We start from the raw sequence: 25809 nt of genomic DNA on the forward strand, positions 1-25809 counted from the left end.
ACACGAAAGGTATCTATAACCTCTCCGCTCTGAGTCTGACCACGTTCAGACTATCGAGATGTTGACAGCATAAGATTACCGTCTTCCCTTTCCGTTTTAGGAATGGGATAAGCTGGCAGTCACATCTATTAAAGAATATGCAAATATGTTGTTGATGGCCTTTGGGCTCAGAGATTTGCTTCTGTCAAACAACAAAGCCCTTCACGATCTTTGAGTTGTGTGGAATCTCGAAACTCGCTCACCATCTACTTTTTGTCTCACCTGTTTTCTCGGAGTCAGACACTCGTGCGAGATCAGGCGACATATAGTAGCCCTGAGTTTCTTGTTGACGAAGTCGGTTGCGTTTTATACACCCCCGATGATCGTTTTACATGAGACCAGGTTGGACTGTCAGGCATTCGTCCTTCGGGACTGAATCGCCTTTTTGCTCCTCGCTCCTTTCTCCTGCACCAGAAGCTCGAGTCAGAGTTGCTCAGGAGTTTGATTCGCTAACGACGTTTGGGTTGCGTTGATACACCCCCCAAGGTTTGCTTAGCTTGAATCGCCCAGGCAGTCCAGACACTCATCCTTCAGCGAAGATAGTGCCTTATGGTCTTCAGGGTACAGCCTTGCTGTCCTTGATTCGTCTGACTGGTCAACTGGTCGGTCACCTGACTTAAGTACAGACGGACTGACTGTGCATGTCCCAGATCAAAGCTTTCTATATGGAACTTAGAACGTAGTCTGAAGTTCTTGATGTCCAAAGCATTTCGAACCTCATCCTTTTGGTTAACTTATTGCACGTGACCAGAAAGGCCTATTTTCTAACCACTCTAGATACGACAAAGAGGGTTAGTGATGGTTTTAAGCCATCGTCAGAAGTTTTTGGCTTAGGGAACACAATGCGGTGTGTTCGCTAAACCTTCCGTTGTGGCCTAAGAATGGAAACCCGTCTAGTCCTTGGGCCAGGAGCTTGGAATCAAGGGATGGCAAAAGTTATTGGGCAAGAGCCAGAGAGAGTCCTGTGCCCTGTCGGGTCTCTCAAGTTTTATATACTTAAAACTAAAGAAGTCGAAGTCCTTCGGACAATCTGCAGTGTTCCGAAAAAGACCAGACTTTTTTGCCACATCAAAGAACACCCTGGCTTTAGTGTTAAGGAGTTCTTTCAAAAAGGCTCCTTTCATTGTGTTTTGCACAAAGATTTGAAATCTTTTGATCTTGAATGCTCACGAGGTGAGGGCGCGGCCTCGAAGCATTTCAACAGAGCATGGCACTCAGTAACATACTGAGTACCACGTTTTAGCGAAGCAACTTTGTGTTCGCTTCACACTTCCTGCGGGATGTGAAGACGGCATATGAGATCTGCTGCTCGCTAGGGCCATACGTGTCTGCAGACACAATCTTGGGGGCAAGAAGTACCACTCATCCTATCCTGTAGAAAATGGTTAGGAAGAGCTCTTAACCCTTAAACGCCGACTGGACGTATTTTACGTCAACATTTTTTGTCTCTTGGGTGCCAACTGGACGTATTTTACGTCGACATACAAAAGTTTTTTTAAAAATTCGCGGAAAAATACTTTTAGGCCTACCAGCCGAAAACTCTTGAATCACGCGCCTTGGGGGATGCTGGGAGTTCACGGATCAAGGTGTTGTTTTGTTTACAATCGTTACGCAGGCGCGCAAGCGCGAATTTCTTTCTTGCCGCACTAAAAAGTATCTGTGACACATCTCGGAAATTATTTCGTCACTTTGACATAATTTTTTTACCCTTTTAAATTAGCCGTTACATAGAGTATTATATATGAAAATGTGCGCATTTTTATGTAGAATACAACAAAAAAATACTCATGATTGTAGCTTTTATCAGTTTTAAGATATTTTCATATAAATAACGATAAGTGCCAAATTTCAACCTTCGGTCAACTTGACTCTACCGAAATGGTCGAAAAACGCAATTGTAAGCTAAAACACTTATATTTAAGTAATATTCAATCATTTAACTTAATTTTGCAACTAATTGGAAGTCTCTAGCACAATATTTCGATTTATGGTGAATTTATGAAAAAACTTTTTCCTTACGTCCGCGCGGTAACTCTTCCGAAAATAATCATACATGCGATTGTGGTAATGTGTGCACCATTTTAAATTAGCCGTTACATAAAGTTTTTATATATGAAAATGTGCGCAATTTCATGCACAATACAACTAAAAAACAACCCATGGTTGTAGCTTTTATCAATTTTGAAATATTTTCTATATAAAAAATGGATAAGTGACAAATTTTCAACCTTCGGTCAATTTTGACTCTGCCGAAATGGTCGAAAAAACGCAATTGTAAGCTAAAACGCTTATATTCTTGTAATATTCAAGCATTTACCTTCATTTTGCAACAAATTGGCAAGTCTCTAGCACAATATTTCGATTTATGGTGAATTTATGAAAAAAAATAACATTTTCTTTACTCGTCCGCAGCGGTAACTCTTCCGAAAAAATCATACGTGCGATTGTGGTAATGTTTGCACCATTTTAAATAGCCTTTACATAACGTTTTATATATGAAAATGTGCGCAATTTCATGTATAATACAACAATAAATAGTTGAGGTTGTAGCTATTCTCATTTTCGAAATATTTGCATATAAATCACGATAAATAGAAAAAAAACCACTTTCGTTCGGTCAAATTTGACTCTACCGAAATGGTCGAAAAACGCAATTGTAAGATAAAACTCTTACAGTCTAGTAATATTCAGTCATTTATCTTCATCGTGAAACAATTCGAAGTCTCTAGCACAATATTTAAATTTATGGTGAATTTTTAAAAAAAACTTTCCTTCCCTCCGCGCGCGGATTCTCCGCCACAAATCTCCGAAATGCGTAAGTCCCATTCTCGGAATATTTGCTCCGTTTCATATTAGGCATTTCATAGAGTTTTATATATGAAAATGTGCGCAATTTCATGTAGAATAAAACAAAAAATATTTGAAAGTTGTAGCTTTTCTTATTTCCGAAATAATTGCATATAAAAAAATATATATAAAAAATTCGACATTCGGTCAACTTTAAGCTCGTCAGATATGGTCGAAAACTGCATTTTTAAGCTAATATTCTTACAGTATAGTAATATTCAATCATTTGTCTTCATTCTGAAACATATTGGAAGTCTCTAGGACAATATTTAGATTTATGGTGAATTTTTTGAAAAAAATATGTGTTTACGTAAGCGCATTACAAATTCATGCATTATTTTGTGATAATATTTTCTCTGTGTTGCTTTTATCGTTTTACAATTTGTTATATACCAAAATGATTGAAATTTAGTGTACATTACAACGAAAAAACAGTAACTTGTTACCTTCAACCAGTTTTGCGCACAGCGCGATTTGAATACAATTATATATAAATTTCGTTTTTGCGCTATCATATATCGCATTATTTTTTATATATGATAATGATATTTTTTTCATTTCTGATGGTTGCATACTAAACTTCAAGCAATGATAAAAAAAAGGAGCCAAAAATGAACTCTTAATCTTGAAAACTAAGCGCGCTGTGATTTTTTGAAAAAAATATTTTTTCCGCTTACGCGCTCACTCTCAAACCCCTCCGGCACACGGGAGTCATTTTTTTATTTACCGCTCCGGCGTTTAAGGGTTAATTTAGTTATTGAGTCGCCGCCAATGGCGACTTCTTAACTCTTAAGCCTTAGTTAAAACACCTTAACTTTGGCTAGGTTGGTCAGGTGGTGATATATATACAGTGAACCCTCGTTTATCGCGGTAAATAGGTTCCAAACCCGGCCGCGATAGCTGAAAATCCGCGAAGTAGGGACACCATATTTACGTATTTATTTAACATGTATATTCAGACTTTTAAAACCCTCCCTTTATGTAGTACTGTTAACAAACCACCCTTTAATGTACAGAACACTTAATGCATGTACTACAGTACCCTAAACTAAAACAGGCACAAATATTAAAATATTAGAATATTAAAGTATAAAAAAATAAAGATTGTTACTGTACTCACACGAAAGCATTTGAAGAAAAACTTGAATGATGATGGCGATGAATTTTGCTGCACAGTAGAAATGATGATGATGAAGCTGATGATGTCTTCTACTGTGCAGCCAATGATAGTATTTTACGTCTCTTCAGACGAGGTGTCTTTTCCTGGGACACCTCTTCAACTTCTTCCTGGGACACTTTTCATTTCTTCCGAAGGCATAGTACAGGAGGAACTGGCTCTTTTTTGCGAGGCTGGAAGAACATTGTGATCGGAAGTTGCTGCCGCTGCTTCTTTTTTCGCTCGAAGAGCATCCTGTAGGGAGTCATGTCTTCATCGATTTTGTTGCAGAATTGCAGAGAACGAACCATATCCTCGTCCCACTCTTGCGACAATTCTTTCAACTCCTTCGCAAGGTTGCAGAGCTTGGCAAGCCGTTCTAATGTTAAGCCCGTTTCTTCGACAATTTCTTGGGTCTCTTCCTGTGTTTCACTGTCTTCGTCACTGGACGATTTCGTCAAGTCTTCGAGGTCTGCGTCAGTTTAGCGGCTGGGAATGGCAGTCCAACAACTCGTCGACGTCTTCAGTCATCATGTCCGCCAAACCCGTCACCTCCATTATCGCAGCCAACTGCACAGATTTCCGTACTGCAGAGTGTTGAATCTCAGCAGGTGTAAATCCCTTGTCATTGTAAACAATCTGGGGCCACAACTTCTTCCAGCTCGCATTAACAGTAGCAGGTTTTCATTTCTTTCAGTGCTTCTGGATGTTCTGCAGGCACGTGGCTATTGTGTACTGCCGCCAGTACGCCTTCAAATTGAATGTTTCATCCTCATCATCTTGGGCAGCATCCACACATGCAACGAGGTCTGCCAAGGTATTCTTCGTGTAGAGGGCCTTGAACGCCCTGATAACCCCCTGGTCCATCGGTTGAATTAATGACGTTGTGTTGGGTGGCAGGAACTCAACCTGAATGCCCTCATGCGACAGATCAGTTGCGTGTCCACCAGCGTTATCCATAAGGAGAAGGATCTTAAATGGCAAGCCCTTCTCTAAGAGATATTTACTGACTTGTGGGATAAAACATTGGTGGAACCAGTTGGAGGTCAGCATCTTCGTATCCATGCTTTTTGGATTATGCATCCAGTACACGGGAAGGAGATTCCGTTATTTTTTTAAATTTTTCATAGCGCGAGGGTTTTCGATTTGTAAATAAGCCCCGGCTTTAGCAAAAATCCAGCAGCATTGCCACACATCACGAGGGTACACGATATTTGAATGCTTTAAAGCCAGAGGCTTTGGCTTCTTCTTTGAACAGGAAAGTTCGCGACGGCATTCTCTTCCAAAACAAGCCGGTCTCATCCATATTAAACACTTGTTCGGGCTTGTATCCGCCTTCAGTGATAATATTCTTAAATGTCTCATTCGCGTAAGTTTCAGCAGCGGTAGTGTCAGCGGAAGCAGCCTCGCCATGCAGGGAAACGCTTTTCAGGCCGAAGCGTTTCTGAAATTTCGCGAACCATCCTTTGCTGGCGGAAAAACGTTGTTTCTGAGGCTGGGAATTAGTGGATGTCCCTGCTTGAGGTTCATCTAGTACATCATCTTCGTCTTCTTCAGCATGGTCGCCATCGTCGTCTTGAGGTTCCTTTGCCGCAAAAATTTCATACAAACTCAAAGCCTTGGTTCGGATGGTGTTCGTATCCAAGGCTATGTTCTTCTTCCAGCAGTCGGCAATCCAGATTGCTAAAGCGCCTTCCATACGGACGATCGTTTTATTACGAGCAGTAACAACTCGCTTCGCTGACCTGCTAAAGGTGATGGCAGCCGTCTTTCTAATGTTCGCCTCATCCTTCTTAATGTAAGCGAACGGTGGATTTGTTCACTACAAAATGGCGGGCTGCGGCCGCGTAACTTCTGCCTTCTTTTATCATATCGAGAAGTGTCACCTTCTCAGCAATCGTCGTCATTTTTCGGTGGCGTTTAGGCTTACTACCAGCCTTAGCAGAAGCAGAACGCTTGGGAGCCATAGCAGGGGTTACGTAAACAGAAAGTTCAACAAAAAGTTCAACTTCAAACAGTCACGCACAGCCAAGGCAAGGTTAAAAGCACAAGTAACGTAGCAGCATCTACCGGGTTTTACGAGAGAGCGTACAAACAAAGTGGCCGCGAGAAGATGCTACTGGTCGGAGACAAGCCAAGCTACTGCGGATCGGAGAAGCGGTCAAAACACCAATCACAGGCTAGATTACAAAACTTGGGAGCTGATTCGTCATCTATCAGCATTGGAACCAATCACAGTCCGTCTTACATGCTACGTAGTAGTTACAAATTCAAATATGTACAAGGTACTATAGATGCTTTACGTACGCTATTTTACGCTTGTTTTGTTGTAAGATACGTACGCTTATTCGAGATGTGATTTTTGCAACAAACAATATTATTGGATGCAGTACTACGTATACATACAAAAGATTCAAGGAAAAGATGCACATCCATTACATTTGTAGTAGTAGCCATCAGCAGCCTTACACCATTCAAATATGACAAAGTCAGACTGCATCTGATTTGCGTTTCATGTTCGATTTAATTTTACTACGTTATACTGAATTATCGTATGATCACATTCTCTTTTCGTGTTTTATTTCTTTCTGTACTGAATTATATGTCATATGTAATGCAATGAACCATCAGTAAGAGCAGATATTACTAATTATTAATGGAATTAACGAAATATTTGGGGTCTTCATATATTGCGGCTATTTTCGAAATTTCCGGAAAATCCGCGATATATTTCTTTTATAATATATACATACGTAATGAAAAAAGTCCGCGAAGTCGTGAATCCGCGATGGTCGAACCGCGAAGTAGCGAGGGCTCACTGTATATATATTTATTTTACTTCTTAGCCCTCATGGTATGGTCAATATGGTCTAGTCACATTGTGGTCACGCCCCCGTTGACAGATCATCTGGAGTGCACCAGCTTTATAGGTCTCTACCTCGCTGGCAACTCTAGTTAAGCAGAAGCAGACTTGGGTGACAGTAATCACGAAGTCAGCTATGCTAACAGGTGGAACCAAGATGTAAATCATCTGCATGCATTTGTTTCCCAAAATCCTTCTATTCTGTCCCTTCCCACCTCCAACGGTGGGATTCAGCTATATATATATCTGACAGGTAAGTTTCATGAACAAAATGATATTATTATGATACAATAAAGTTTGTTCATACTTACCTGGCAGATATATATAATCAAGTACCCACCCACCTCCCCTCAGGGGACAGTGGAAATAAAAATTATGAATAGAAAATGGGAATGGTTCCTGATACCCGCCTCCCAGCGGCGGGAATGGGTACTAACCACCTGGCCGACCACTGCGTGTGCCGGAAGTTTTTTAAATTCTGTCGGACTTCAGAAAATACAGCTATATATATATCTGCCAGGTAAGTATGAACAAACTTTATTGTATCATAACAATATCATTTTCACTTATATAACTTACCCGGTGGTTACATATAGCTGTCGTCTCCTGACGTCACGGCAGAATTTGAAATTCGCGGTAGCGCTAATGGTTTGACAGGTGATCCCTCTACTCCCGCCCTCTACCGGGTACCGGGAACCATTCCAACACTACAACAGAAGTTTCCTGCCGTCGGAACCGGTAACACGGTTCCTCTGCTGGTTGGAATTTGGATTTGATCATCTTGGTTTTCTCCTTTTGGTGATGTACCTTGAGTTTACTGATCTTTTTGCTAGCACTATAGTTATTTTGGTTTTGATTTGTTGTCCTTTTTAGGAATTATTTTGAATTTTTCACGATGTCTGACACCGGCTCTATTCAGTATAGGGTGTGTAGTAGTGGGTGTAAGACTAGACTTCTTAAAGCTTCACTTGATCCTCATTCTACTTGCGTTAGTTGTAGGGGACGTGAATGTTCTTTTGAGAATATGTGTGAAGAATGTAAGTCTCTAACATCTCAGGAGTGGAAGGCACTGGGAAAATATATGAGAAAGTTAGAAAAAGATAGAATCAGAAAGGCTTCACAGAGATCTTCTAAGTCAGTGAGTAGCCAGGATATTCCTCTGAATTCTGTTAATCCCGTTCCTATTAACCCCGTAGTGGTTTCTCCTGCCCTCGAATCTGTATCTCCCGATCCCGATCCCGTGTCAGTATTACGAGCCGATATGGACTCGAAATTTGTCTCTTTCCTCACCACTATGCAGAAAATGGGTGAGACAGTGCAAGAAGTGGTAGTTAAGTGTGATAAGTTACTTAGTGCAAGTGTAGTGGAGGAGGTGGCTGTTCGGCCCGTTCGTTCTCCTAGGTCTAGGCCCCTGTCAAACTCCCCAGATCCTGGGAGGAGGCATGCTGAAAACCGAAGGGAGGCGAGCGGGATCTGCTCCCGAGCAGGTGCCCCCTCAAGCAATCCTGTAGCCGTATCCCAGGATGCTGTCGCTCACCATTGGAAAGGTGTTGCGAGGAAGTGTTTTTCGTCAAGCGACTCTAGTTCAGATGTTTCCTCTTATAGAGGTTGGCGTAATAAGACTTCTGGACCGCTGAAAAGGTCTCGCGATGTTTCGCCTGCTGCGGTTCCCAAGAAGGTGGCGGCTGCCGAACCTTCTGGTAGTATTTGGGAGGAGCCTGAAGCCTTTTCTCCGGCGGTTTCGATTTATCGCCCTTCTCTCATAGAAGTGGAGAAGCCGAACACGCACACTCCTTCGGAGCCTTCTCCAGAGCCTCCTCAAGCGATAACTCCTGCGGCTCCAGACGTGTTTGTGGATCATCCTTCTACTCCTCCCGCGCCTTCTACGTCGGTGGATCCTCAACCTTCGGTGTTTGAACAGATGAATGCCAAGTTAGGCAGTATTTTGGAGCTGTTTGGCAAGTCTCTTTCGTCCCCGAATGCGCTCCCGACCGCCTTACATCTTCCGCAGACTACTGTGCAGTCCTCTTCGCAGGCTCCTTTTCAGTCGCCTCTTCAGGCTCAGACTCTCCATGTGACTCCTCTTCAAACGCTGCTTCAGGCTCCTGGTCGGACTCCTTTCCTGACTCCGTCTATGGCGCCACGTCAGGCTCTCGCTCGAGCGCCAGCTCAGCCGCCAACGCAGCCGCCAGCTCAGCCGCCCGGATTCGTCTCAGTACAGGCTCAGACGTCTTCTCCTGCTTTCTCGCACCCTCCTCGGGCGCATCAGGGTGTGACTTCGCCGAACAGGATTACTCTTCCGATGGAATGTTCGCCAGTTTCGTCGAAGGAAGCTTCGGATTTGGAGGAAGAAGGAGAAGTACTTACAGAAAAAGACAAGCATTTGTCGGGGTATAAGCTCCTTTTACGATCCTTCGTTGACAACTTTGGGGATTCTTTTGCGCCTTCCGTTCCAGTTTCTCCTAGTTCGCAGTGGAAAAAGGACAGCAAGCCTGACTCCTCGTCCTCGTTCACGCGTCTCGTCCTCTCGATTTCGGCTAAGAAAGCTATCAAGAAAGTGAACGCTTGGCTTTTGGAGAAGAGGGAACAGGGGAAAAATGTTTTCTGTCTTCCCCCTTCGAGACTTTCGTCAAGGAGCCGTGTCTGGTATGACACTGGAGAAGTTTTTTCCCTGGGTGTGACTGCCTCCGCTCAGGGAGACTTTTCTAGTCTCGTGGACTCTTCTCATAGATCAGCCCTTAATACTGCTAAGATTTTCTTTTCGGCAAATGAACTGGATCATCTTTGCAAGAGTGTTTTCCGTGTTTTTGAAGTTGTTAGCTTCCTGGATTGGGCCATTGCTTCGCTGGCTAGGAAAGTCAAGTCATTTGGACTTTCGGAGGAGCAGTTGAAGGATTTTGCCTCGGTACTGGAATGTATCGATAGAGGCATCTGTGATGGAGCTTCGGAGCTCGCTGCCATTTTCGCCTCTGGAGTGTTGAAGAAGAGACAGATTTGGTGCTCCTTCTTGTCGAAAGGGGTCTCATCGAACCAGAAGTCTGCCTTGCTCTTCTCTCCTTTGGACAAGAAGCACCTTTTTCCGCAAGAGATTGTGAGCGAGATCGCTCAATCTTTAACACAGAAAGCGACCCAGGATCTTTTATCACAGTCAGTGAAGAAGCCCAGGAAGATAGCTCCGGTTCTTTCTGCTTCTCGGAGTGCTCCCTCCACGGAAGCTCCTAAACCATTTCGAGGGAGAGCTCCCTTTCGATCTTTCTCCAGGTTTCGTGGGAGAGGTAGAGCCTCGTCTAAAACCACTCCCTCTTCAATCAAGAAGTAGGCCCGTAGTCCTCCACACAGCAGTAGGAGCCAGATTACACCTTTTCTGGCAGACCTGGTTTCATCTCGGAGTGGATCCTTGGACGGTCCAGGTCCTGAAGGAAGGATGCACCATTCCGTTCATCAAGCCACCCCCCTCTCACAGAATTTCCTGTGAATTTGTCAGCTTACTTGGAAAACTCCGAAAAATTTGCCGCCCTCCATCAAGAAGTTTTCGCCTTACTGGCAAAGAGGGCCATAGAGTTAGTGGACTCTCCGCAGGAACCAGGATTTTACAATCGCCTTTTCCTGGTAAAGAAGGCCACGGGGGGTTGGAGACCGGTGTTGGACGTCAGTGCCCTGAACGTCTTTGACCTGAAGACGAAGTTTTCTATGGAAACGACCCAGTCGGTATTAGCAGCGCTTCATCCTGGAGATTGGATGGTTTCCATAGACCTTCAGGACGCCTATTTTCATATTCCGATTCATTCGGAATCGAGAAGATTCCTGAGATTCGTGTTCCAGGGCCGTATTTATCAGTTCAGGGCCCTCTGCTTCGGCCTGTCGACAGCTCCACAAGTGTTCACCAGAGTTCTGTCGTCAGTAGCAAAGTGGCTTCATCTGGATGGGATACAAATCTCCATGTATCTAGACGATTGGCTTCTTAGGGCAAGTTCCAGACAAAAGTGTGTGGAGGACCTACAAAAGACTTTAAGACTGACGAACAGCCTAGGTTTGTTAGTAAACAAGGAAAAGTCATCTCTCACTCCTTCTCAGGAGATAGTTTATTTAGGAGTGAGACTCTTGCCTGAACAAGATAGACGAATTTCTCGTCAGACAAACTTGCTCGGCGAATCAGTGGATGAGCCTTTTAGGAACCTTGGCCTCAATAGAGCAATTTGTAAGTCTGGGCAGGCTCAACATGAGACCACTTCAATTTTACTTGAAACAGAAGTGGCAAAGGAAGAAGTTCCCAGACTCCTTCGTGTTCCCCATCTCGGAAGGAATCAAGCAGGACCTCCTTTGGTGGAAATCAGAAGGAAGGCTTGTCTCTAAGCCAGTTGAGCCCCAACCTTACGCTCTTGTCAGACGCATCGGACAAAGGGTGGGGAGCTACTCTGGGGAGAAAGGAAGTGTCGGGACTTTGGCAGATTCATCAGAGAAGCTGGCACATAAATCTAAAATAGTTGAAGGCGATTCATTTGGCTCTAATGCACTTCAAGACAGAGGTAAGAGGGAAAGTAGTGCTGGTTCAAGCAGACAACACCACGGCTCTCTCTTACATCAAAAAACAGGGGGGGACACACTCGTTCTCTCTGTGCGAGGCAGCGAGAGACCTACTCATTTGGGCGAAAGAGAACAAGGTTGTCTTGAGCACAAGATTTATTCAAGGCTCGAAGAATGTAAAGGCGGACATTCTCAGCAGGAGAGGGCAAGTCCTCTCCACAGAGTGGACGCTACATCCTCAAATATGCAAGAAGCTTTGGGGGATTTGGGGATGTCCTCAGTTGGATCTCTTCACCACAAACAAGACAGCTCGTCTACCACTGTATTGCTCCCCAGTTCCAGACGAGGAGGCGTTTACAGTGGATGCCATGCTTCTGGACTGGTCAAATCTGGATCTTTATGCCTTTACGCCTTTCAAAATGCTAAGATTAGTTCTGGCAAAGTTCAGAGGTCATCAGAACGTCAGGATGACTCTGATAGCCCCCTTTTGGCCGGCCAGGGAATGGTTTCCGGACCTGCTACTGCTGTTGACGGATTTTATGAGAGAGTTACCATTAAGGAAGGATCTACTCAGACAGCCCCACTTTCTGAGGTTCCATCACAACTTGTCCGCTCTTCGACTAGTCGCCTTCAGACTGTCGAGCATCTCCTCAGAAAGAGAGGATTTTCAAAGAGAGCTTCAAGGGCTATTGCTAGACCCAGAAGAGAATCCTCTGATCAAGTGTACCAAGCTAAGTGGATCCAATTCAGAGCTTGGTGCAAAGAAGAAGGAATTTCGTCTTCTAAGACCTCTATAGCTCAGTTAGCTAACTTCCTTCTTTTTCTTCGTGAGAGTAAGAAGCTTTCTACCCAGACGATTAGGGGTTATAGAGCTATGTTGTCTTCTGTGTTCAGACATCGAGGATTAGACATTTCTAATAATCAAGACCTCTCAGACCTGATTCGTTCCTTTGATACGACCAAGACAAAGGAGTCAAGAACAGTAGCTTGGAACCTGGATGTAGTTCTTAAATGGCTGATGTCAGATAGATTCGAACCGATCTCCTCTAGTTCTTTTAGAGATCTGACTAGGAAGACACTTTTTCTTTGTGCTTTAGCATCAGCTAGAAGAATCAGTGAGCTGCATGCTATTGATAAGAGAGTTGGTTTTGCTAAGGGCAATGCCATTTGCTCATCAATGCTGGGTTTTTTGGCTAAGAATGAAAATCCCTCACGTCCTTGGCCTCGTTCTTTCTCTATAAAGAACATTTCGGAGTTAGTGGGGCCTAATGAGCCTGAATGTCTTCTCTGTCTAGTGAGAGCACTTAGACATTATGTGCAAAGGACCAAAGGTATAAAAAGTAAGAGTGATAACCTGTGGTGTTCAGTGAAAGATCCTTCTCGTGCTCTTTCTAAAAATGCGCTCTCCTTCTTTTTAAGGAATTTGATTTCTGAGGCACACGGACAATGTCAGGACTCAGATATCAAAGTGTTTAAAGTCAAAGCTCATGAAATTAGAGCAGTGTCTACGTCCATGGCCTTTAGACGTAATCTGTCTTTGAAAGACATTATTAAATCTACATATTGGAGAAGCAATTCTGTCTTCGCATCTCATTATCTGACAGATTTGCAAACCACATATGAAAATTGCAGTACATTGGGGCCATTCATTGTGACTGACACGGTATTGGGTGAGGGAGAGAAGGATGTAACCCATCCTCACTAACTTTTCTCCTTGATTATGTTTTTTGTATTTTTAAGGTTGTCTGAAGATACAGGGAGTTTTTTTGAGTATCTTTCAGTTTTTTAATGTATTGGTGTATTTCTTAACCGGTTGTGGTGATCCCTCGTTTTTCATTGTATTTTGTGGTGATTTGTACTGCGCCCTGAGCAGGGGCATTATAGTCTTGTCCGTTACGGTCACGTCCTCAACGGCAAGTACTTATTATTGTGTCCGACACACGGATCCATATATCCTGTCGGTACAATAAAGGCCAGCAGACTACAGAGGCAGTAACCACTGAGTCAGCGGTCTTTAAAGGTAAGGAACCTATATCTTCGGATAATTCCAACAGTTGTTATTTTAGCTGCCATTGTCCCACCACCTAAATGTGTCAATCAGCTATATGTAACCACCGGGTAAGTTATATAAGTGAAAATGACATTTTTATAATAATATAAAGTTTCACTTATACTTACCCGGTGGTTACATAACGAAGCCCGCCCTCCTCCCCTCATATGGACAGGTAGGCTTGAAACTTCTGATGTATTGTTGGAATGGTTCCCGGTACCCGGTAGAGGGCGGGAGTAGAGGGATCACCTGTCAAACCATTAGCGCTACCGCGAATTTCAAATTCTGCCGTGACGTCAGGAGACGACAGCTATATGTAACCACCGGGTAAGTATAAGTGAAACTTTATATTATTATAAAAATGTCATATTAAAGAACTAATGATTTTAATGTCCTTTTAATGAAATGTTATTCAGGGCTACCAGGATGCTGATTCCCCATTTGTTTTAGATTAGTCTTTCACCAATGAACATAATCTGTGCATTGAATTAGTGTCTCTGTGTGCCTGTGCCATTTGGCAGATAGTTGCCAGACTTCTTGCTGAGTCCTGCTATATACCTTTTGTGTAAAATGTTAAGGGAACTGTTGCAGTATTTTATATTGTAATTGTACCTTGATTTTTATAGTTCATTTATTGCATTAATTGACTCTGTGACTATTTTCTTTGTAAAAGGTTTTTCAATCATATTTTTGGCCAACACATAAAAAAGACTGATGGAATTTGTCAGTGTAATATCTCTGGAACATATTCAGATACTGATGGAATTTGTCAGTGTAATATATCTGGAACATATACGGACATATTTCCCATGGGCAGTTAAGATTCATGTATGTACAATGTTTCTTAGTGCATTTTGATCTTGATGGAATACCTCTCAGTCATATAAGCAGAGACTTGAGTATAAATGGTTTAGATGCCAGGAATTGAAGATCTGAAAACTCAAAATTTTTATTACTTTTAGAAATGTAGGTATTCATTGTTATTGTACCAGTCAAACAAAATACTTATTTAATTTTGTCATAACATATTTTTAAAATTTTTCATTTCAGCTGTTGGATACATTCTTCAGTTTCCTTGCCAGAAAGACTGACTTTTATACTGGTGCCCCAGATGATATTCCAGAGAAGGTAATTTGTTAGTTATCACACACATTTAACGTTTCCCAAAAAATGAATGATATATTTGATATAAAGCTTCAGTTTGTTTCAAATGAAGTGCCAGAAAGATATACGCAAATTAATTTTGGTGACAGGACTGCAAGTGTTGGTTGAAAGATGGGTTGGAGGATGTAATCAGTAAGAAACCAGAGAGACTGCCAATGAAAGTGGGGTAGCTGTTTATTAGATCTTGTGTCAAATGATTTGGTAGTTGGAGGTCCTCTTTTTCAGTAACCAAGTGGGCCGTGGCACTGTTTTGTCTTTCAATTACTATTCAGTAGTTTGTTTCTTTACTATATGTTTTGCTGTTATACTTTTTTTTTTTTTTAGTCTAGAAGCTGCATAGGTGGTGATTGTTGCACGGATGTGCATGGTACAGCAGTTCTCTTCACAAAATGTATTGCAATACACCACCTGAACACCTGAATTAGCTCCGGTCACCTGACCAGCCCAAACAACACCCCACAAAAGTTACCAACACTTACGTAAAATTTTAACTGCCAGCAGTACCAACGCTGCAGGTAAACATTTTTACAGAGTCACCTGTCCGCGGTTGGCGGCAGCCGACAGTGACTACTCCCGTCAATCGCTTTTTGTTCACTTGCCTGTTTCTTGCAGCGTGCGAACCTTTGGTCACAGCCCGCCCCCTTCCAAGTTGGATAAGATTGTTGTCGCCCTTGCTTGTTTTGGATTTTGCCTTGGCCTTTCTCTGCTTGTTTACTTTGATAATGGACTCAGACCGTAAAATGGAATCAACTGCAAAGGATCCTCCCCCAACTAAGACTCCTCCAGACCATCCCAGCGAAGAGGCAGCAACTCATCGCTCCTGTACCTCCTGCAAATGGAGGATGAGTACACTCAAATACGATTGACATTCGTTGTGTATTTCATTTAGGAAAATTCAATGCAATTTAGGTCGTCGATGTGACGAGTGTAAGGATTGGTCTATGGATCAAATGCAGGCATATATTAAACATAGAAAAGCTCTTGCTTCAAAGAGTAAAGGTAGGGTAGTTTCAGCAAATAAACCCAAAGTAGAAGATGCTAGTGAGTTGGAGTCAGTACTTTATAAAAAGTTAAAAGGTATGTTAACATCTAGTTTGTCTGGGTTAATTACCTCACTGATGTCTAAGTTGCAGGAGGATATGAAAGTTAGCAATAGGGAACAATTCAACTAACCGCTCTCTTCCAGCTCTCCTGCCTGTTCCGGAACCAGCCCTGATGGGTGCCGGGGGTCATGGAGATCCAAAAACCGAAAAGGTAGGAATTACCGTCCCCCCTGGTGAGGAGCAGGCAGTGTCCGCAGCAGAATTCCCCTATTCCCTTGAAAACGTAAGTCTGAAAATAAAATCAGAAATAAGATTGACACAGACAACTAGGAGTGTTAGGGATCAGCTAGGCGAGGCACGGTTCCAAGGGCAGTTGCCTTCTGATCCTGTATTTAGTCCTGCTAGGTTAGGATCCCCATTGGATCCAGAGATGTGTTTGTTCCCGGCCAATACTGCGCCAAAGGTAAAATCTGTCCTTCCTCCTAATGGGAGTTTTGACTCGGTTCTGTCTGCGGTAGATACTTTGAATGCCCCCTCCTCTTCAAAGGTTCCTTTTCCAGCTGGAAGTATTTCAGAACCTTTGCCCTTTGAAGGTCCCTCGAGTGTTGCTCAATTCAATTTAGCTGGCTATAAGGGTGATCTCTTAGGCCTTTCACATGGTTATAGGTCCTTTGGTATTCGGATCTGCTGGATCTTCTCTCGGAGGCACCGCAAGAGATTCCCCCATTGCGCAACCTGCTGTTTCAACCGCATGTAGAACAGTACCACCAGGCAGTACATTCCCTGTGTCTTCAAGGCTGGCAGATATCCACCATCTCTTGTGAGCGAGAGGCTTTTCTCGCCAAACAGCAACAGAGATGGCTGGATACCTCGGACAGTCCTCTGCAGCAGCATACCAGGGAAAGTGGTCTGTCTTCTGTGGTTGGTGTCGTAGATGGAGTCTCTCTCTGCTCAGAGCCACTCTTTAGCGGGTAGCGGATTTCCTGGTCTTTCTTCACTGAGAGAAGCTCCTCTCTGTATCCGCATTTAAAGGATACAGAGCTTCCTTGGCTCTAGTCCTTAAGTTGCAAGGAGTGGATATTTCCTCTTCCATGGAAATATCTCTTCTGATGATGAGCTTCAAGAGGTCTTGCCCACCCAGGGAACTCAGGCCCTCTGAGTGGGATGTGACTCTTGTCTTAAGGAGTTTGACTCATAGATCCTACTAGCCTCTCCGAGAGTCATCAGACAGGGAACTGACCCTCAAGACCATCTTTCTGCTGGCCCTGGCATTGGTGAAGAGAGTAGGGGAACTTCATGGTCATTCCTTCAATGTTTAAACACTCGAGGGGATGGGGATCAGTTACGCTCGATTTCTTCCTGGATTTCTTAGTGAAGACTCAGAACCGTTCGGTCCCTGATGTCAGGTTCAAGTCCTTCACGATCCCCTCCCTAGGTAATGATGCAGACGAGATGCTACGTTGCCCTGTTAGAGTGCTACGGCGCTATCTGAAGAGAACTCGACACCTCAGTCCTGAGTGTCGACGCCTCTTCGTTAGCACCAGGGTGACTAAGAAAGTAGTGTTCAAGAACACTATTTCTTTCTGGCTTCATGAGGTAATCAGGAAAGTGTACGACTCCGAAACGAGTTTCGACACCGGTACCTTTCGTCCGAGAGCCCATGAAGTTAGAGGTATTGGTCCTACCCTTCCATTCTGCAAGAACTTGTCAGTTGCACAGGTGTTGAAGGCAGGGGTGTGGTCCAACCAGACCACCTTCACTTCCTTCTACCTTCGGTATATTGCCCATAGGTCCTTGGACACTTTTTTTCCTTGGGACCCGTGGTGGCTGCTCAACAAGTTGTGTAGCTTACCCAGCTCTTTTAACAGGACAAGGTTGAATCTCGTCCTTGTGATAATCATGTGAATGGAGAATGAATGAGAGTGTGACTGGCGTCTCTTCCTTTCTCTTTTTTTTCTCTCTTCCTGTGGGCAGAGAGTAGCGGTCGTTACACTGGAGAGGACAACGGTGCAGGTAAGCTATGTGACTGAGCTTCATTTTATCTCTTTAGTTAGGGATAGAAGCATATATCCGTCCCTTCCCTAACAAGGGGGGAAGTGGACAGCAGTAAGAGAGAAACCCAATGCTTTATATTTTACCTCTTACTTACGACTTTAAGTTCTTGCTTGCTATTCATAAGAGGTATGCATGCTTCCATCTTATGAATTGGTCCGGAGGTCTGGCCGTTGGTCTTGCAGTGATCTCACTCTGATCAGTTGGACAGAGGCTAGTCCCCCCCCCCTGCTCTTATGACCAGGGAGGGAACCTGGGTTGGGCGAACACCAGTCTGTTCACAAGACTCAGATTCCACTCACCAATCAGTGAGTCTTCCTTATGTAAAGGACCGATGGTTTGTATAATGTGTAGGAACAAATCACAATTTTTGAAAGTAAATTGTATTTTTCCTAACTACATACTATACAAACTAAAGGCCCTTTACATATAGGCCCACCTCATCCCACCCCTCAATCTGTTCCTGGGCCTAAAGCAAAGTGGAATGTTTGCATCCAGTCGGACGGGACTCCCGACCATCGGACAAGCAGTTACTGCCTAACTACCTTGTTATAGAATCTTACAACCGAGTTCCAGCTGGCGCTGAAAGTAATTCCTTATGTAAAGGACCTCAGGTTTTTATAGTTAACAAAAATACAATTTACTTTCAAAAATTGTGATTTTTAAGCATTTTATAGGGATTGTAAGTATTCGCAGATTCTAGCTAATCATTGGGGGTCTGGAACGCATGAGTACGGGGGTCCACTGTAATTACACAGCTATAGTTTCACTATCTGTCGGCAGCTAGAATTTTGAAATATGCGTTAGCGCTCTACAAATTGTTTTTGTTAGGCAGGCACCCCACCACCATCAGGGAAACGAGGAACCAACCCAGCAAAACAGATTAATTTTTTATGCCGATTGATGACTGTAACAGTGGTTAGCAGCAGCAGAATTTTGAATCTGGTAGAATCTTCTCAATCGATGTCTTTGGCCATTTGGTAAAGCACTCTTACCTTTGGTAGCTCTTTTGGCATTGATTAAATTGTCAGGAATTCAGTAGCAGTCCCCAGTTAACAGCGGACTCGGCTAATGGCGATCCAGTTATCGGCGCCATACAGTGCCGATAATAGTTATGGTGCCATAACATACCTAACAGAGTTGCTGTTAACCTTATCGACGCCATTAACCAAAACTTGGCTCCATAAGAGCCATAAATTGCAGAGTTTCGATTACTGGTGCTTATCAGCACCCCACCAATAACTGGAGACTGCCTGTATTTCAATTTTGTCTTGTTTTTTTCTCATCCTAGGCTTAGACTTCTTGTACTTTATTAGCCATCAAAGTCTGATACTAGTACACAGAGTGTAAGGTATGGCAGCTAATTAAAGATTGTTACGACCCGCATTCCATTTGCATTAGTTGTAGGGATCAAAATTGCTCACAGGTGTAGGGATCAAAATTGTTCTCTGCAATTAATTTATAACGAATGTAAGAATTTGGGGAATAAGGTGTGGAAGACTTTAAAGACTCATTTGAATAAGCTTGTTAGAGATAAAAAGAGAAAAGCGACTGTTAAGGCTAGCGGTAGGCAGTGCTTATCTAGTCAGGCTGAAATTTAAGTCTCTATTTCTCTAGCTCCCTTGCACTAAAACCCAATCCCATTGCCAGCCTTGAATCACAAGTAGATCAGAAATTTTCAATGATGTTACAGGCCATGAAACAATTGGGAGCTTTAGTCAAAGTTCTCATAGGTAAGGTAGGTAAAATTGATGACAGTGGAGGAAGTGGCTGCTCGTTCCACTGATTCTCCTAGGCAAAGGTCCCTGTCATGCTCCCCTAAACCTGGGAGGAGTCATACTGGTAGCCAAAGGGAGGTTGGTGGGGTCTGCCCACGGGCAGTCGCCCCCTCAGTCGATCCTGTCGTAGTATCCCAGGTTCAACAGAGCTGAAAAGGCGTCTCTAAGGAAATGTCTAGTCTTTCCTCGCGATAGTATCCCAGGTTCAACAGAGCTGAAAAGGCGTCTCTAAGGAAGTGTCTAGTCTTTCCTCGAGTGTGTCTAGCTCAGAGGAATCAATGCCCAGGCACCAGTGGCACTTTGCAGATGAATATTGTCCTTTGAAAAGTGAGCGAGAACGGATTTGCTTTCTCCTGTGCCTTCCAAGAAGGCATGTAATCTTCCTTCTGAGCAACACCCTTCGTGTAGTTTCTGGGACAGTCCCGATTGTTTTTCCGAGGAAGTTCTTGTGGCGAAGGGCATTCTGCCCCAGAGAAGCCTCCTTCATCCAGGAGACGTTTTTCCTCTACTTGAAAATCTTCTTTAGAATGATCTAGTGTCGTACCAGTGGGTGTTCCTAAACCGAGGACAGTATCTGAGCGTCCGTTGATGCCGGGTACCCCTCTTGCTCCACACAGAGAGGCTCGGAATAATGTGATTGTATCCGGCCTAGAAGGGGCTCCTGTATCTGTGTCATTATCCAGCACCTGCTGAAAGTTCCTCTAGACCTAAGAAGTGCTATGCGCCTGAGCGTCTGTTGGCTTCTCTCCCAGGGGCTTCAAAGTGCCCAGTGGTGCCATAGCGCCTATCAACACATATAACTTCTTCAGTTCAGCTGTCTCGTGAGCGCCTGTTGTCAACAGAGCACCCATCGGCGCCAAAGCACTCACTACTGCTAGAGCTCCTTTTGGCACCCAGTCTCCATTAGCATCCGAGCTCCCATCAGCGCCACAGCACCCATTGGCGCCTCAGCTCCTGTTGGTGCATCATCCTTCTTTAGTGAGTCTTTTGTTTGGACTTCAGTTGCTAGGACTTGGAACTCCCGCAATGCCTATATAGAGGAGTAATGATAGTAGTTTGTATTTGACGTCTCCAAGAGATGCGTGAGAAAGAGAGAGAGATTGGTGGAAGAATAAATGGGAGTGGTTGAATGGCGGTTGTAAGCGTTAGTCTGTTATGGCGCTCTGTTGTGTATATCGGTGGCGGGAGTGTGTTACGGGAGTCGAAAGCAGTAAAGCGTTCTGTGAAGTCAGAGAGTTGGGTTTGGCGGCAGTTATCCGTTGGTGGTCAGTTGATGTTGTGTTTTTTATTGATTTGGGTGTTGTAAAGTTGTTGTGCGTGTGTCTGTCTGGTTGTGGTGCAGTGGAAGAGGTTGATCGTGCATTTCAGTGTCTGTGAGTGGTGGTTGGGCCAGGTTGGTGTTGGTGTTGGCAGGTTGTTGTGCTGAGGTAAGTCGTGTGGTTGTCGTGTTATTTCTGGCTGTCGGTGTTCGTCTGCTCAGTGATTTGTTGGGTTGTTAAGTTGTTGTGGGGTTGTGGTTCTCGGTTGGTTGGGTTGTGTTGTGATTATTGATGGTGGTTGTGTCTCAGCTAGCCTATATCCAGCGGACAGCACAGCGTAGCCCTGAGTATCTGGAGCCTGAGGTGAGTACGTGTTTGTGTTTTATGTGTTCAGTATTTCGTTAAACCAATTGTCCTGCAGGTAAAAAGTAACGTAAAGGGGAAAGTGTGGCTGTGGGAAATATTGTCAGCTTGTACAATTAATGTATCTGTGGGGAGTTTGCTTGATTTTTACTTAGCTTTGATTCCGCCACAGAAATTTTTGGCGCCTGAACAGGTAATGAACGTGGTGTTTTGATGATTCTGTGCGGGGAACGGGGTTGTAATTGGTTGGTTACAAAAAGGGACTGTGAAGGGGATCTGAGTCAGAATTGTGGAAATGGGGAATTAACTGAGGAGGATTGTGATGTGGATAACCAGGTGGACGTGGTAGTGAATGTGTGTTTGCATGGGACTCGAGGGAAAATGGTGATGTTTGTCAGAGTAAATGATAGTGAGTACTGTAGTTTGGTTGACACAGGTGCACAAGTTTCCTTGGTGAGTGGGTCAGTGGTGAGTGAACTTAGAGATGCGATTGGGAATTGAAAAGGCAGTGTACACGTGTAAGAATACATGGGTTAGGACAAGGAAGTGTTTTAGTATGGGAAGAGGTACAGTTAAGGGTTAGGTTAGGAGATCTTGAAGTAATACATAACTTTATAGTTATAGGAGAAAATTATATGCCATCTTGCTTTTTGATAGGGATAGATTTTTTGAGGATCCATGATATAGACGTAGATATAAGAAATGGAATTCTTAGAAAGGGAGACAGACAAGTAGCTAGGATTCAAAATAGTAATGTATTTGTAGCAAACTTTGTGGGTATGATTGATATTGCTAGGAGTGAGAATGATCTGTTGAGTGAGGAAGAGATTGAGGAAATGCAAGATAAGTGCCTGGAGATAAGTGGGTTGCGACAATGTGTTTTGGGAATAGTGCGTGTGGAAGACTGGCCATGTGAGTTGGATGTATATAAGAGGGTTGCTAAACGGTTTGTAGTGTGTAAGAACATAGTGTACTTTTTACATCAGGAAGAGGTGTATGACAGGGAAGTGTATGTTCCGGTGTTTTCTGTTGAGTCAGCTGTGAGTATGTGTTTGTTGGTGCATGATTGGTTTGGGCATATGGGGAAAAATAAGTTGTGGGAATGCATGAGAGAGGTTGTATGCCTTTGGGTTGAATAAGATTTGTATTGATGTGGCTTTCACGTGTGAAGACTGTCAGAGGGGGAAAGTATCAGACAAAGTGTGCATGCAAGTTCACCTGTGTTGCGATTGCATATGAAAGAGCCGTTTGAAATGCTTGTGATTGATTGTGTTTCTTTGCCTAGGACTGCGAGTGGACACGTGGGGATGATTGTGATGGTGGATCATATGAGTAAATTTGCCTATGTGGCTCCCATCAAAGATAAGAGGAGTGAAACTGTTGCACGAATGGTGGGTCAAGTGATGTTGCCCATGTGTGTGTGTAAGCCGGCAAAAATGTTGAGTAATAATGGACCTGAGTTTTGGGATGGGAATTTGAAGAAATGTTGAAGGAATGGGGTAGTGTGCATGTGTATTCTATTCCGTATATGCCCAGTGCGAATGATTTGGCTGAAAGGACTGTTAGGACGATGACTGAGATTTTGCGAATGATGAGTAAGGGCGGCAAGGATTGGGATATGTATGTAGGACGTGCAGTGTGGGTATATAACGCCACACTGTAGAAGAGTATAGGTATGTCTCCTTGTAAATATGTGTTGAATTTTGAAAGGATTGTCAGGCCGCGGTTGGTTCTGTCAGAAGGTGATCGGGATTTGTGGAAGAAAGCGAGTGAAAGGTTTGAGAGTTTTAAGATTGGGGATAAGGTGTTGAAAGAGGTGGTTGAGATGGGAAGAATGAATGTGAATAAAGTAAGGGAGAAATTTGAAGGGCCTTTTGAGATTTTGGAAGTGGGACCGAGTGGATTGAGTTATGTTTTGGGGAAGTACTGCAGTATGTTCAGGAGAATGCGATGAGTGAGTGGTTGAGGGTGAATAATTATGAGCCGACTGTCATTGAACAAATGGGTCTGGGAGATCGACAGTTGGTGTTGGTTGAGTATGGAAGAAAACAGAAGAGTGTGGAGAGAGGAAGTGGAAGGGAAAGGTGTGAATGGCATGGTAAGGGGGTTGGTGGTAGGGTGCAAACGGTTGATAAAGCGTGTGGTACGGATGACTTTGAGGGAATGAATAATACTTGTAGTGCATGTGGGTTTGAGTTGACGGGGACAAATGAGACTTCGTTTGGAAGGAAGCTGAGTAGTGAGGAGGTGGTTGATTGGATGGATAAGTCTTTGTAGGAGTTTGACAGAAGCATGGTTTGGTAGCAGAAATAGGGGCGATGTTGAAACCAGAGTCAGAAGACGTCGGTGAAGTGGTTGGTGAATGGGATTTGGGAGGATGGTAGTGTGGGGGATAATGGGAGTTTGAATGAAAGTGGTTTGGAAGAAGTGAATGGAGATGTAAAGTGAAAGAGTGTATGATAGTCCTCAAACAAGATCCAGGGTCCCTGCATCCGAGCATCCTTTGGTTTTGCAAAAGGCGATTTAGTGTGGATGTTGCGAGTGTAAGGAGACGTTGTCAAATGTAATGGGGGTGGTAATATGGAGGAGTAATGATAGTAGTTTGTATTTGACAATGTCTTCAAGGGATGTGTGAGAGAGAGAGAGAGAGAGAGAGAGAGAGAGAGAGAGAGATTGGTGGAAGAATAAAATGGGAGTGGTTGAATGGCGGTCATAAGTGTGCGTCAGTTGTGGCGCTCTGTTGTGTATATCGGTGGCGGGAGTGTGTTACGGGAGTCGAAAGCAGTAAGGCGTTCGGTGAAGTCAGAGAGTTGGGTTTGGCAGCAGTTATATTTTGGTGGTCAGTTGATGTCGTGTTATTTGATTGATTTTGGTGTTGTAAAGTTGTGTGTGTGTCTGTCTGGTTGTGGTGCAATGGAAGAGGTTGGTTGTGCATTTCGGTGTCTGTGAGTGGTGGTTGGGGCAGGTTGGTGTTGGTGTTGGCAGGTTGTTGTGCTGGGGTAAGTCATGTGGTTGTTGTGTTATTTGGGGCTGTCAGTGTTCGTCCGCTCAGTGATTTGTTGGGTTCTCGGTTGGTTGGGTTGTGTTGTAATTATCGGCTGTGGTTGTGTCTCGGCTAGTCTATATCCAGCAGACAGCACAGCGTAGCCCTGAGTATCTGGAGCCTGAGGTGAGTACGTGTTTGTGTTTTGTGTGTTCGGTATTTTGTTGAACCAATTGTCCTGCAGGTAAAAAGTAACATAAAGGGGAAAGTGTGGCTGTGGGAAATAGTGTCAGCTTGTACAATTAACGTAACTGTGGGGAGTTTGCTTGATTTTTACTTAGCTTTGATTCCGCCACAGCTTTAATTCCGCCACACCTTCACATTCCTCAGGACTTCCAACTTCCTCTTCTGTTGATCCCTCAGTGGTGGATGTCCAGCAGAAACCTAATAGTATTTTGGGGTTGTTTAAAAAAACTTCTGCACCTGTTCAGTAACATTCCAACTTGTCTCCTGTCTCTTTGGAAGAAGAGGAGGAAGTGGATAATGATACTCCTCCTACAGTGTATTCTTCTTTGCTTCGATATTTACTAGAAAATTTCCCTACTTCTTTTCGCCAGCAGCTCTGGCTTCCCTGGTCTCTATTTACCAGATTGATAACCAGGTAGAGGGCAACTTTAAGCTTCCGAAGTTGGTATTTTCCACATCAGTCAATAAGCTTCCGAAGTTGGTATTTTCCACATCAGTCAAGAAGGCCGTGAAAGAAATGAACTTGTGGCTCTGAGAGAAGAGAGAGCAAGGGAAAGTCAACTCTTGTTTCCCCTCTTCAAAGCTGTCTACTTGGAGGCTTCATTCATATGCAACAGGGGAAGTTCTTGCCCTGGAACTTTATGTCTCCTCCCAGGGGGACTTCTCCAGTCTTATTGCTCCTCCAAGAGGTCAGCCTTCAACTCAGCCAGAATATGTTTTCGACTTCAGAACTAGATCATCTTCTGAAAAACATTTTCCATGTTTTTGAAGTCATAAGCTTTCTGGACTGGTCTGTAGGAGCATTAGCTTGCAAGGTTAAGGTGTGTTGTGCCATCTTGCCTTTATAAGGTCATTATGGATGGGTCTCTTGAAGTAGGATCTTCTTTATTCATCTTAGGTATCCTCAAGAAGAGGGAGCATTGGTGCTCTTTCACTACCAAATGAGTGACCAATTCTCAGAGATCTGCTCTTCTTTTCTCACCACATGATAATAAGCACCTGTTTCCTCAGACCACAGTTCTGGAGATTTTTTCTGATCTTCAGAAGAAATCCACTCAAGATCTTTTGGCACAGTCTGTGAAGCACCCTAAGGAGGTGATCGCCTCTCGATGTTCCTGCTGCTTCTTCATCCTTTGCTCAGTATCAGTCCTTTTGTGGCAGAGGTAAGCCAAGAAGTTTCCCCAGAGCTTGAGGGACTGTCTGCTTTACTCCCCAAACAATCAAGAAGTCATCTACTTCAAAATCTTCCATCAAGATGTGAGAATTAACTCCTCCGTACTCCAGTAGGAGCAAGACTCCTTCATTTTTGGGAGAGTTGGGAAGTGAGAGGGGTGCAGAATCATGGGTTGTGAAGGTTCTCAAAGAAGGGTACACCATTCCCTTCATTCGAAACCCTCCCATAGCCAGCTCTCCAGTCATTTTAACAGCTTACTCTGCCAGCT

General features: G+C 43.7%; 1 protein-coding gene across 3 annotated transcripts in view; it reads left to right on the plus strand.

The window, feature by feature from the left end:
* Positions 1-25809, plus strand: part of LOC135218237 (nuclear migration protein nudC-like) — a 522861-nt gene that overhangs the window by 30685 nt on the left and 466367 nt on the right. For all 3 annotated transcript variants that reach the window (XM_064254394.1, XM_064254393.1, XM_064254391.1), the window contains exon 2: positions 14530-14607. In XM_064254394.1, coding sequence (XP_064110464.1) covers positions 14530-14607 — 78 coding nt within the window. The remainder of the gene's footprint in view (positions 1-14529; positions 14608-25809) is intronic.

Source organism: Macrobrachium nipponense, chromosome 9 (assembly GCF_015104395.2).
Source record: "Macrobrachium nipponense isolate FS-2020 chromosome 9, ASM1510439v2, whole genome shotgun sequence".
NCBI classification, from domain to species: Eukaryota; Metazoa; Arthropoda; class Malacostraca; order Decapoda; family Palaemonidae; genus Macrobrachium; species Macrobrachium nipponense.